The 12,692-nt window shown below is 38.9% G+C and overlaps 1 protein-coding gene across 1 annotated transcript in view; it reads left to right on the top strand.

Moving 5' to 3' along the window:
• The window catches only part of LOC133575809 (protein crumbs homolog 1-like), a 51,491-nt gene that overhangs the window by 36,032 nt on the left and 2,767 nt on the right, over window positions 1-12,692 (top strand). Inside the window, exon 7 of the mRNA XM_061928663.2 lies at window positions 2,940-3,062. Within this exon, the coding sequence (XP_061784647.1) occupies window positions 2,940-3,062 (123 nt within the window). The remainder of the gene's footprint in view (window positions 1-2,939; window positions 3,063-12,692) is intronic.

Below are 12,692 nucleotides of genomic sequence, written 5' to 3'. Positions count from 1 at the left end.
AGTTATGAGCGGAATCCTTTTGGATTCTAAGAGTAAGGCTGGAATTAACTCACGTAAATAAAAACATTTTATAATTAGAGGTAAGGCGTCTCAAAGTAAAATTCTGCTTAGGGCCCCATACTAGCCTCAGCTGGCCCTGCACTGGTCTGAATGAACCAAAAACTGTATACAGAAAGTTGCATGTGATTATATTGCCAAAAGTATTCTTTACTCACATATGAACTTGAAGTGCCATCCCATTCCTAACCCATAGGGTTCAATATGATGTGGGTCCACCTTTTGCAGCTATTACAGCTTCAACTCTTCTGGGAAGGCTGTCCACAAGGTTGCGGAGTGTGTTTATCGGAATTTTCCACCATTCTTCCAAAAGCGCATTGGTGATGTTGGTCGAGAAGACCTGGCTCTCCGTCACCGTTCTAATTCATCCCAAAGGTGTTCAGGTCAGGACTCTGTGCAGGCCAGTCAAGTTAATCTACAAACCCCGTTTCCATATGAGTTGGGAAATTGTGTTAGATGTAAATATAAACGGAATACAATGATTTGCAAATCATTTTCAACCCATATTCAGTTGAATATGCGACAAAGACAACATATTTGATGTTCAAACTGATAAACTTTTTTTTGTGTGCAAATAATCATTAACTTTAGAATTTGATGCCAGCAACACGTGACAAAGAAGTTGGGAAAGGTGGCAATAAATACTGATAAAGTTGAGGAATGCTCATCAAACACTTATTTGGAACAGGCAAATTGGGAACAGGTGGGTGCCATGATTGGGTATAAAAGCAGATTCCATGAAATGCTCAGTCATTCACAAACAAGGATGGGGCGAGGGTCACCACTTTGTCAACAAATGCGTGAGCAAGTTGTTGAACAGTTTAAGAAAAACCTTTCTCAACCAGCTATTGCAAGGAATTTAGGGATTTCACCATCTGCGCTCCGTGATATCATCAAAGGGTTCAGAGAATCTGGAGAGATCACTGCACGTAAGCAGCTAAGCCCGTGACCTTCGATCCCTTAGGCTGTACTGCATCAACAAGCGACATCAGTGTGTAAAGGATATCACCACATGGGCTCAGGAACACTTCAGAAACCCACTGTCAGTAACTACAGTTGGTCGCTACATCTGTAAGTGCAAGTTAAAACTCTCCTATGCGAGGCGAAAACCGTTTATCAACAACACCCAGAAACGCCGTTGGCTTCGCTGGGCCTGAGCTCATCTAAGATGGACTGATACAAAGTGGAAAAGTGTTCTGTGGTCTGACGAGTCCACACTTCAAATTGTTTTTGGAAACTGTGGACATCGTGTCCTCCGGACCAAAGAGGAAAAGAACCATCCGGATTGTTATAGGCGCAAAGTTGAAAAGCCAGTATGTGTGATGGTATGGGGGTGTATTAGTGCCCAAGACATGGGTAACTTACACATCTGTGAAGGCGCCATTAATGCTGAAAGGTACATACAGGTTTTGGAGCAACATATGTTGCCATCCAAGCAACGTTACCATGGACGCCCCTGCTTATTTCAGCAAGACAATGCCAAGCCACGTGTTACATCAATGTGGCTTCATTGTAAAAGAGTGCGGGTACTAGACTGGCCTGCCTGTAGTCCAGACCTGTCTCCCATTGAAAATGTGTGGCGCACTATGAAGCCTAAAATAGCACAACGGAGACCCCCGGACTGTTGAACAACTTAAGCTGTACATCAAGCAAGAATGGGAAAGAATTCCACCTGAGAAGCTTCAAAAATGTGTCTCCTCAGTTCCCAAACGTTTACTGAGTGTTGTTAAAAGGAAAGGCCATGTAACACAGTGGTGAACATGCCCTTTCCCAACTACTTTGGCATGTGTTGCTGCCATGAAATTCTAAGTTTATTATTATTTGCAAAAAAAAAAAAAAAAAAGTTTATGAGTTTGAACATCAAATATGTTGTCTTTGTAGTGCATTCAACTGAATATGGGTTGAAAAGGATTTGCAAATCATTGTATTCCGTTTATATTTACATCTAACACAATTTCCCAACTCATATGGAAACGGGGTTTGTACACCAGACTCTGTCACCCATGTCTTTATGGACCTTGAGGAAGGGACCCGCTCCAATCTGTTCCCACAAGGTTGGGAGCATGGAATTGTCCAAAATGTTTTGGTATCCTGGAGCATTCAAAGTTCCTTTGACTGGAACTAAGGGGCCAAGCCCAACTCCCGACAAAACAAACCCCACACCATAATTCCTCCTCCACCAAATTTCACACTCGGCACAACGCAGTCCGAAATGTAGCGTTCTCCTGGCAACCTCCAAACTCCAGAGTCCAGTGGCAATGCGATTTACACCAAAGCGTCGGATGCGGTGATGTATGGCTTAGATGCAGCTGCTCGGCCATGGAAACCCATTCCATCAAGCTCTCTGCGTACTGTACGTGGGCTAATTGGAGGGGGTCACATGAAGTTTGGAGCTCTGTAGCAACTGACTGTGCAGAAAGTCTTAGCACTACGCTTACGTGGCTGAGTTGCTGTTGTTCCCAAACTCTTCCATTTTCTTATAATAAAGCCGACAGTTGACTTTGGAATATTTAGAAGCGACTGGATTCGTTGCACAGGTGGCATCCTATGACAGTTCCACGCTGGAAATCACTGAAAGCGGCCCGTTCTTTCACAAATGTTTGTAGAAACAGTCTCCATGCCTAAGTGCTTAAATTTGATACACCTATGGTCGGGCCAAGTGATTAGGACACCTGATTCTCATCATTTGGAAGGGTGGCCAAATACTTTTGGCAATATAGTGTATATTTATAATTTATATAAATACGAAGGTGTCTATACTTTCACTGTGGTAGCTAATAGAAAACAGTATCTTTTCTTGATGTTTTGGTATATATATATATTTTTTAAATACTACCAACTAGGAATAAAGCACTAATTTGTGTTTTTTTTGGTATGTCAAGTCTTCCTCTGCTGCCCGTATCAAAATGTGTCGGCACAAGATGGAACTTCAGCTGCTTCAATGGAGGGAACTGTTCGGAACCGGACAATAAATGCCTCTGCTTGCCTGGTTTCACAGGACAATGGTAGGACTTGCTACTTTTTTTCTCTCTCTCCCATCCATCCTTTTATTTTAGCATATTTTTAATTGATGATTGGTTATCCTTTTTCTTTTTTTTTTTTTAACTGGAAAAGACATCAGCAAAAGTGTCGTTTTTACTTTACAAAATAAAAAAAATAGGAATATTTCTCATTAAGGTCTGAATAGGGATGATGTTTGATAAGAAATTATCGAGTTCGAGCCCATTATCGAATCCTCTTATCGAACCGATTCTCTTATCGAATCCAGATAGGTTGTTGTATATGGAAAAAAACTAAATATTTGGTTTAACAAAAGCTCACTTTTATTTTATAAGAAAAAAATACAATAAAATAAATAAATAAATATTGACTGTTACCCCCCTAAAAAAAATAAAAATTGACTGTTATTTTTCAGAAAAACAAATATATACAGTAACACAAAAACAACCTGTCTCCGTGATCACTATAGGTGTATAAATAATTAAAGCTGCAAGCAGCGTTGGTCGGGCCCGCGTATTTGGCAGGTGCTAGTCCTAAGTGTCCCAATACTTTTGTCCAGTTTTAGTCCCAAGTGTCCCAATACTTTTGGCAGGTTGTAGTCCTAAGTGTCCCAATACTTTTGTCAAGTTGTAGTCCCAAGTGTCCCAATACTTTTGTCCAGTTTTCGGCCTAAGTGTCCCAATACTTTTGTCCAGTTTTCGGCCTAAGTGTCCCAATACTTTTGTCCGGTGGTAGTCATAAGTGTCCCAATACTTTTGTCTAGTGTACCTACCTTGTCTGCATTGTGTAGGCACGCTGGTGCTTCCTGCTTTTAAGCAGCCATCTTAAAAAAAGAGCAGCGCAGCGGATCTTTGAAGGGTCATAAAATCAAAACCGGAGCAGGTATTAAAACGCTGTTCTGTTATTTTATACACAAGGGTTTAATCTCTCTCCTGTGTTAGTTTGAAGCCGAAACGACAAACGCGCTCAGAGGATATAGATTTTGAAGAAAGGTGACCGTTTTTTACAAAGATTTTGTTTTGAAGGGGGAATAGCAAACTTCCTGTTGATTTTTGCTGGGGGTTGTCAATTTATGAAATGTAGGCCTAAGTGAGACCTACATAGAGGTTTTTGTTTCATGTCTCTCCGACCTTCCCAGTGGGAGTTACAGGCAGTTTTGTCAGTTTTTTCAGCCGAGGAGCAGTTTTTTGTGCGTTTTATTAAAAAATTGCGCTAGAGCACAATTTAGAGATTTGGGGTTAGGTTTTTTTATTAGATCACAATTTTTGCCAGTCCTGATGTGTGCGTTCAGTTTGGTGAGTTTTGAAGCATGTTAAGGGGGTCAAATTACAGCTCAAAGAGGCAAAAGTGACTGTTTTTAGTACTTTTTTGTCTTGAAGGGGGAATTGCCAACTTCCTGTTGATTTTAGCCCGAGAATGCACTATTATGAAATGTAGGTCTAAGTCAGACCTACATAGAGGTTTTTGTTTCATGCCTCTCCGACCTTCCTAGTGGGAGTTACAGGCAGTCTAGTTTTTTTTTTCTTCCTAGGGGGCGCTAGAGCGCAATTTTGAGTTTGTGGTTCGTTTTTTTTTTTAAAAAAAGGCAATTTTCGCAGGTCCTGATGTGTGGGTCAAATATGGTGAGTTTTGAAGCATGTTAAGTGGGTCAAATTACAGTTTAATGTGGCGGCGGAAGAATAAAGAATAAGGAATAAAACCTTACAAATTCAATAGGTCCTTATGTCCCATTGCATAAGGACTCCCTGTGGGAGTCCTTATGCAATGGGCCATGCAGGCCCTAATAATTTAGTGTTAAATAAAATCAGTCCCTTGGGCACAAAACTGAAAATAATACAGCTCTCCAAAAAGTGCACTCCTGCTGCTATTGGAACATACTAACTACACACACCACGACACTAAGAACACCACGCATCAAAATGTGTCGGCACAAGATGGAACTTCAGCTGCTTCAATGGAGGGAACTGTTCGGAACAGGACAATGGTAGGACTTGCTACTTTTTTTTCTTTCTCCCATCCATCCTTTTATTTTAGCATAGTTTTAATTGATGATTGGTTATCCTTTTTTTTCTTCTTTTTTTTAAACTGGAAAAGACATCAGCAAAAGTGTAGTTTTTACTTTACAAAATAAAAAAAAATAGGAATATTTCTCATTTAGGTGTTTTCTATGTTTGAATTTAAAGTGTTCATATTTTATTATATTTAATTACTGCTGGACTTTGGACAGCTTTTAGGAAGCCCTACCAGGAACACAACGTTTTTAGTGTGTCTGTAGCTTTAATGCTAATCAACAGTGTCCGTCCACGCCAGTTTTGCCAGATGGGAAATAAAAATACCAGATTTGCTCGAGTAAAACATCAGACGCCATGTAAAATGTAGCCCAGTGTTTCTTAACCATAAGGCAGAGCTGGGCAATTATTTTGACTCGGGGGCCAAATTTACAGAAAATGTGTCTGGGGGCCGGTATATCTGATTTTTAGGAACACATAATACAAAACCTCACAATAAGGTCTGAATAAGGATGATGTTTGATAAGAAATTATCGAGTTCGAGCCCATTATCGAATCCTCTTATCGGACCGATTCCTTATCGAATCCAGATAGGTTGTTGTACCGGTATATGGAAAAAAACACAATATTTGGTTTAACAAATTAATAAAATAAAATAAATAAATATTGACTGTTACCCCCCTAAAAAAATAAAAATTGACTGTTGTTACCCAAAGTATATAAAGTGGGATTTTTCAGAAAAACAAATATATACAGTAACACAAAAACAACCTGTCTCTGTGATCACTATAGGTGTATAAATAATAATTTAGTGTTAAATAAAATCAGTCCCTTGGGCACAAAACTGCAAATAATACAGCTCTCCAAAAAGTGCACTCCTGCTGTTATTGGAACACACTAACTACACACACAGGCAGACAGCTAACAAACAATCCAAGACGTCTAATAAAGTTCCGAAGCAGATTAATCCATTTAGGCTCTTTATTATTGTTGCTTTGTCTTTTCCTATCTTTACTTTTGTCTTGCACTGGACTGTTTTTTTTTGTTTTTTTAACTGAAATAGACACAATGACAAATGTATAAGCTATGTGATTCAATTAACATACTGAAATGGAATACACAATATGTAAATATTAGCTTCACACAAATATACAGTACTATCATCAAACAAATACTTCTGAGTGTTGAAACTATTTCGATGGTGGAAATAGCCATTTTAAGTCCTCAAAACATCCATTGAAACAGTGCACAAAAATCGTTTTTCAATAAACATCTTAGTATCAAACTTAACCACTTTCCACCTTAATATTGAGTTACATAAACAAGTTAAACAGTTTACTTACAGACTTATCTTTTCCAAGGCTTGCAAGAGCTAACACAACTTGTCTACTTCTCAATCGTCTCAGCCCGGAAGTGCCCAAACTAATAGACGCGTAGTATTTTCATATCGCCACAAGGTGTCAGTAAGAGTCTACAATCAAATGGGCATAACATTGCAGGTGCCACAGGGCATTTCCTGTACGTGGGAAGGGATTCGAATAAAGAACCAACTCTTTTTCTTTGCTATAGTGGCCTCGATAACGGGGAACCGGTTCTCAAAAAGGGATTCAAGTCCATGGAATCGGTTCTTTTCTTATCGAGGAGAACCGATTTCGAACATCATCCCAGACCGCCTTAAAAAACGGAATGGAATTTTAAATTTTTTTACTGAATGAGACACCCAGAATGTACCGTATTTTGCGGAGTATAAGTCGCGCCGGAGTATAAGTCTCACCTGCCGAAAATGCATAATAAAAAAAGAAAAAAACATACAAGCATACTTGCCAACCCTCCCGAATTTTCCGGGAGACTCCCGAAATTCAGCGCCTCTCCCGAAAACCTCCCGGGACAAATATTCTCCCGAAAATCTCCCGATTTTCAGCCGGAGCTGGAGGGGGCGTGGCCTCCAGTGAGTGAGGACAGGAGGACAACAGGGTGACAAGAACTAAATCATCCAGACTACAGATAAATTGTATTATTATGTTTATCTTACCTAAAAATAAATATATATATTAATTAAAAAAAAAAAAATGTTTTTACTATATTCAACTAAAAACACCAAAATGAATTATATTTTTATTTGTATTTTTTCTGACTCCTTATTACACTCAGCCATAGAATTATACATTAAAATAAACCTGTTTGAAATAATTAATTTTAAATGATCATAATAATTCATTTAAAATGACCATATTTAATTATTGAAATAATTGCTTGTTTATCAACAACTTTAACATTTTATTCATTACATTTTGAAGCTCTCAGAAACCAAGTTATGTTATATTCCTTAATATTTATTTATGCAAGTTTGAAGTATCAATTATCTAAACACAGTTTTGTTTGCATATTTTCAGGATGTAGATATATATATATATATATATATATATATATATATATATATATATATATATAATGAATTACTTGACTTGGTGAATTCTAGCTGTCAATATACTCCTCCCCTCTTAACCACGCCCCCAACCACGCCCCCCCCACACACCTCCCGAAATTGTCTCAAGGTTGGCAAGTGTGCATATAAGTCGCACTGGAGCCCGGCCAAACTATGAAAAAAAACTGCGACTTATAGTCCGAAAAATACGGTACATGAAAATAAAGAATGTGGGATTTACAATATTAACTATGAAGGATAAAACACTGAATATTGACAACATATGAACATCACACGCCCTCTCCATCCACATATTTAACAATCATTTTCGGAGTATAAGTCACACCGGAGTATAAGTCGCACCTGCCGAAAATGCATAATAAAAAAAGAAAAAAACATATATAAGTCGCACTGGAGCCCGGCCAAACTATGAAAAAAACTGTGACTTATAGTCCGAAAAATACGGTACATGAAAATAAAGAATGTGGGATTTACAATATTAACTATGAAGGATAAAACACTGAATATTGACAACATATGAACATCACACGCCCTCTCCATCCACATATTTAACAATCATTTTCGGAATATAAGTCGTACCTGCCGAAAATGCATAATAAAAAAAGAAAAAAACATATATAAGTCGCACTGGAGCCCCGCCAAACTATGAAAAAAACTGCGACTTACAGTCCGAAAAATACGGTACATGAAAATAAAGAATGTGGGATTTACAATATTAACTATGAAGGATAAAACACTGAATATTGACAACATATGAACGTCACACGCCCTCTCCATCCACATATTTAACAATCATTTTCGGAGTATAAGTCGTACCTGCCGAAAATGCATAATAAAAAAAGAAAAAAACATAAGTCGCACTGGAGCCTGGCCAAACTATGAAAAAAACTGCGACTTATAGTCCGAAAAATACGGTACATGAAAATAAAGAATGTAGGATTTACAATATTAACTATGAAGGATAAAACACTGAATATTGACAACATATGAACATCACACGCCCTCTCCATCCACATATTTAACAATCATTTTCGGAGTATAAGTCACACCGGAGTATAAGTCGCACCTGCCGAAAATGCATAATAAAAAAAAGAAAAAAACATATATAAGTCGCACTGGAGCCTGGCCAAACTATGAAAAAAACTGCGACTTACAGTCCGAAAAATACGGTACATGAAAATAAAGAATGTGGGATTTACAATATTAACTATGAAGGATAAAACACTGAATATCGACAACATATGAACATCACACGCCCTCTCCATCCACATATTTTACAATCAAGCGAAACACAAAAAAATGCAACAAACAGCGAAATATGAACGCGAAGGGTTAAACCCCCCCCCCCAAAAAACACCTACAATCTGATATATCACTAAGCTTTAGAACTTTGTTGTAAAAATCTCCTTCCGCGTCTGTCCCTGACACCCGCATTTCTGGAAACACTCTGTGGAAACGCTTCCCACCCACACTGCTTGGTGCCTCGTCTGAGCTGCTGTGACTTAGATGACCATAGTAACTAATTAGATGACCATAGTAACTAATTAGATTACCATAGTAACTGGTATATCATGCAAAAGCGCAGATTCCAACCATTGAAATACTTAGTATAGTTGAAGACTTACGGTCATTAGAAAACATCACTGCACATCATAATGGCAGCTACACTTTCCATCTTAAACATCTAAATAAATTATTTAGGAATGTCCAGCGGGGCCAGATTGAAAAGCATAACGGGCCGCATGTGGCCCCCGGGGCCTTAATTTGCCCAGATCTGCCATAAGGCCACGAGCGCCCCCTATAGGGCCATCCAAATAAAATATCTGTTTCTCAGCTGTGGTCTGTATGGGCCGCAGCAGTACTCAGTTGTAATACACTTTCCAACCACCAGTGGCAGTATTGACAATATCAAAACAAACAGAAGAAGTCTGGAGCTAAAGTCACAGAGAAGTTCCTTAAGCGCACAAATTATGACTAAAGTGCTGAAGCTGTATTTACACTTGCACTTAAAGGGGAACATTATCACCAGACCTATGTAAGCGTCAATATATACCTTGATGTTGCAGAAAAAAAGACCATATCTTTTTTTAACCGATTTCCGAACTCTAAATGGGTGAATTTTGGCGAATTAAACGCCTTTCTATTATTCGCTCTCGGAGCGTTGTGACGTCACATCGGGAAGCAATCCGCCATTTTCTCACTTTCGTCGGTGTGTTGTCGGAGGGTGTAACAACACGAACAGGGACGGATTCAAGTTGCACCAGTGGCCCAAAGATGCAAAAGTGGCAAGAAATTGGACGAAATTTGTTCAAAATACGAGGGTGTGGGGAAAGCCGACGAAATGGTCAGTCGTTTGTTCCGCACAATTTACCGACGAAAGCTATGCTACGACAGAGATGGCAAGAATGTGTGGATATACTGCGACACTCAAAGCAGATGCTGACATCAACTCCAAAACTGGACAGATCAGCTTTCAGGAAAAGAGAGCGAATGAGGGTATGTCTACAGAATATATTTATTGATGAAAACTTTATTCATTACTCGCGGTTTTACGTAAATTATTACACATAAACTGTGTTTACCAATAATTTAGCTTAAAAACATTAATTTTTTTCAATCATTCGAGTAGTCTTGTGTAATGCAGTATTTTGTGTCTATTTAGGTATGGTTAACCTGAGTGCTGAAATCGTGGAAAAATATATGTTCTTAGCGCGCCTGAATTGGGCTGTCTGCACTCTCAAAGTGCATGTTGTTGCCAAATGTATTTCATATGCTGTAAACCTAGTTCATAGTTGTTAGTTTCCTTTAATGCCAAACAAACACATACCAATCGTTGGTTAGAAGGCGATCGGCGAATCCGTCCTCGCTTTCTCCCGTGTCGCTTTCGTCGGTTTCGCTTGCATACGGTTCAAACCGATATGGCTCAATAGCTTCAGTTTCTTCTTCAATTTCGTTTTCGCTACCTGCCTCCACACTACAACCATCCGTTTCAATACATGCGTAATCTGTTGAATCGCTTAAGCCGCTGAAATCCGAGTCTGAATCCGAGCTAATGTCGCTATACCTTGCTGTTCTATGCGCCATGTTTGTTTGTGTTGGCATCACTATGTGACGTCACAGGAAAATGGACGGGTGTTTATAACGATGGTTAAAATCAGGCACTTTGAAGCTTTTTTTTTAGGGATATTGCGTGATGGGTAAAATTTTGAAAAAAACTTCGAAAAATAAAATAAGCCACTGGGAACTGATTTTGAATGGTTTCAACCCTTCCGAAATTGTGATAATGTTCCCCTTTAAATTTTATTATCAGTTTTTTTTAAGAAATATATAATGTATTAATAATTTACCGTATTTTCCGCACTATAAGCCGCACCTAAAAACCACAAATTTTCTCAAAAGCTGACAGTGCGGCTTATAACCCGGTGCGCCTTATATATGGATTAATATAAATATTCATTTTCATAAAGTTTAGGTCTCGCAACTACGGTAAACAGCCGCCATCTTTTTTCCCCGTAGAAGAGGAAGCGCTTCTTCTTCTACGGTAAGCAACCGCCAAGGTAAGCACCCGCCCCCATAGAAGAGGAAATGCTTCTTCTTCTACTGTAAGCAACCACCAAGGTAAGCACCCGCCACCGTAGAAGAAGAAGCGCGCGGATATTACGTTTCATTTCATTTGTGTGTTTACATCTGTAAAGACCACAAAATGGCTCCTATTAAGAGACACGCGTACAACGCAGAATTCAAACTCAAGGCAATAAGTCACGCAGTAGAACACGGAAATAGAGCAGCAGCGAGAGAATTGAACATAAATGGTGCGTAGGTAGAGGAAGCAACAAGATGACCTGCGCCACTAAGACAGGGAGACAGCGCCGGACGACATACGCCAACATCTGCCAGTGGATCGTAAATGCCTGGGCGAATATATCGGTCTCAACTGTGGTCCGAGCTTTACGGAAGGCAGGATTCACGGAACTGCTGGACAACAACAGCAACACTGACTCTAATGACTTCGACGAGACGGAGCCGGCCATTTTGGATGCCGTTTTCGCCCAACTTTTTAATTCAGACACTGAAGAAGAATTCGAGGGATTTATGGATGAGGAATAATTTCAGAAAGTGAGCTTTAAATGTTTATTTTGTGTGTTGTGTGACATTAACGTTCGAGCAACGTTGAGTTATTGATGTTGCTATTGCTCTGCACTAATTTGAGTGTTACTATTTTTGTGATTGCACATTTGCACATTACATTTTGGGGGTGAACAGAGTTGTTAGAACGCTGGTTTGTAATATATTATTAAAGTTTGACTGACCTATCTGACTGTTTTTTTTTACATTCCCTTTAGCGCAGCGTAGGCGCGGCTTATAACCCGGGGCGGCTTATAGGTGAACAAAGTTTTGAAATATGCCATTCATTGAAGGTGCGGCTAATAACCCGGGGCGGCTTATAGTGCGGAAAATACGGTAGTTCAAATGTATTATTTTTTTACCTAAGCCTTGATAATAATCTGTGTGACTAACACATGCTTCCATATCATTTGACAAGGTTTATCATGTTGAACGGCAAGTACCGTATTTTTCGGACTATAAGTCGCAGTTTTGTTCATAGTTTGGCCGGGGGTGCGACTTATACTCAGGGGCGACTTATGTCTGAAATTATTAACACATTACCGTAAAATATCAAATAATATTGTTTAGCTCATTCACGTAAGAGACTAGACGTATAAGATTTCATGGGATTGACAGATAGTTTGGTAAACGTATAGCATGTTCTATATGTTATAGTTATTTGAATGACTCTTACCATAATATGTTACGTTAACATACCAGTTGGTTATTTATGCCTCATATAACGTACACTTATTCAGCCTGTTGTTCACTATTCTTGATTTATTTTAAATTGCCTTTCAAATGTCTATTCTTGGTGTTGGTTTTTATCAAATACATTTCCCCCAAAAATGTGACTTATACTCCAGTGCGACTTGTATATGTTTTTTTCCTTCTTTATTATGCATTTCCGGCCGGTGCGACTTATACTCTGAAAAATACAGTGCATATTGTACATACCCTCATGCATATAATCACGTTTCATCAAACTTATTAACGTTGTCCCCTTATCCCCAGGGGAACCTGGGTAGAAACAAAGCACACTGCTAAAGCGTAACCTATTTTTGTTGCATTCG

Source organism: Nerophis lumbriciformis, linkage group LG33 (assembly GCF_033978685.3).
Source record: "Nerophis lumbriciformis linkage group LG33, RoL_Nlum_v2.1, whole genome shotgun sequence".
Taxonomy (NCBI): Eukaryota; Metazoa; Chordata; class Actinopteri; order Syngnathiformes; family Syngnathidae; genus Nerophis; species Nerophis lumbriciformis.
This window is presented reverse-complemented; position numbering and strand designations above follow the sequence as displayed.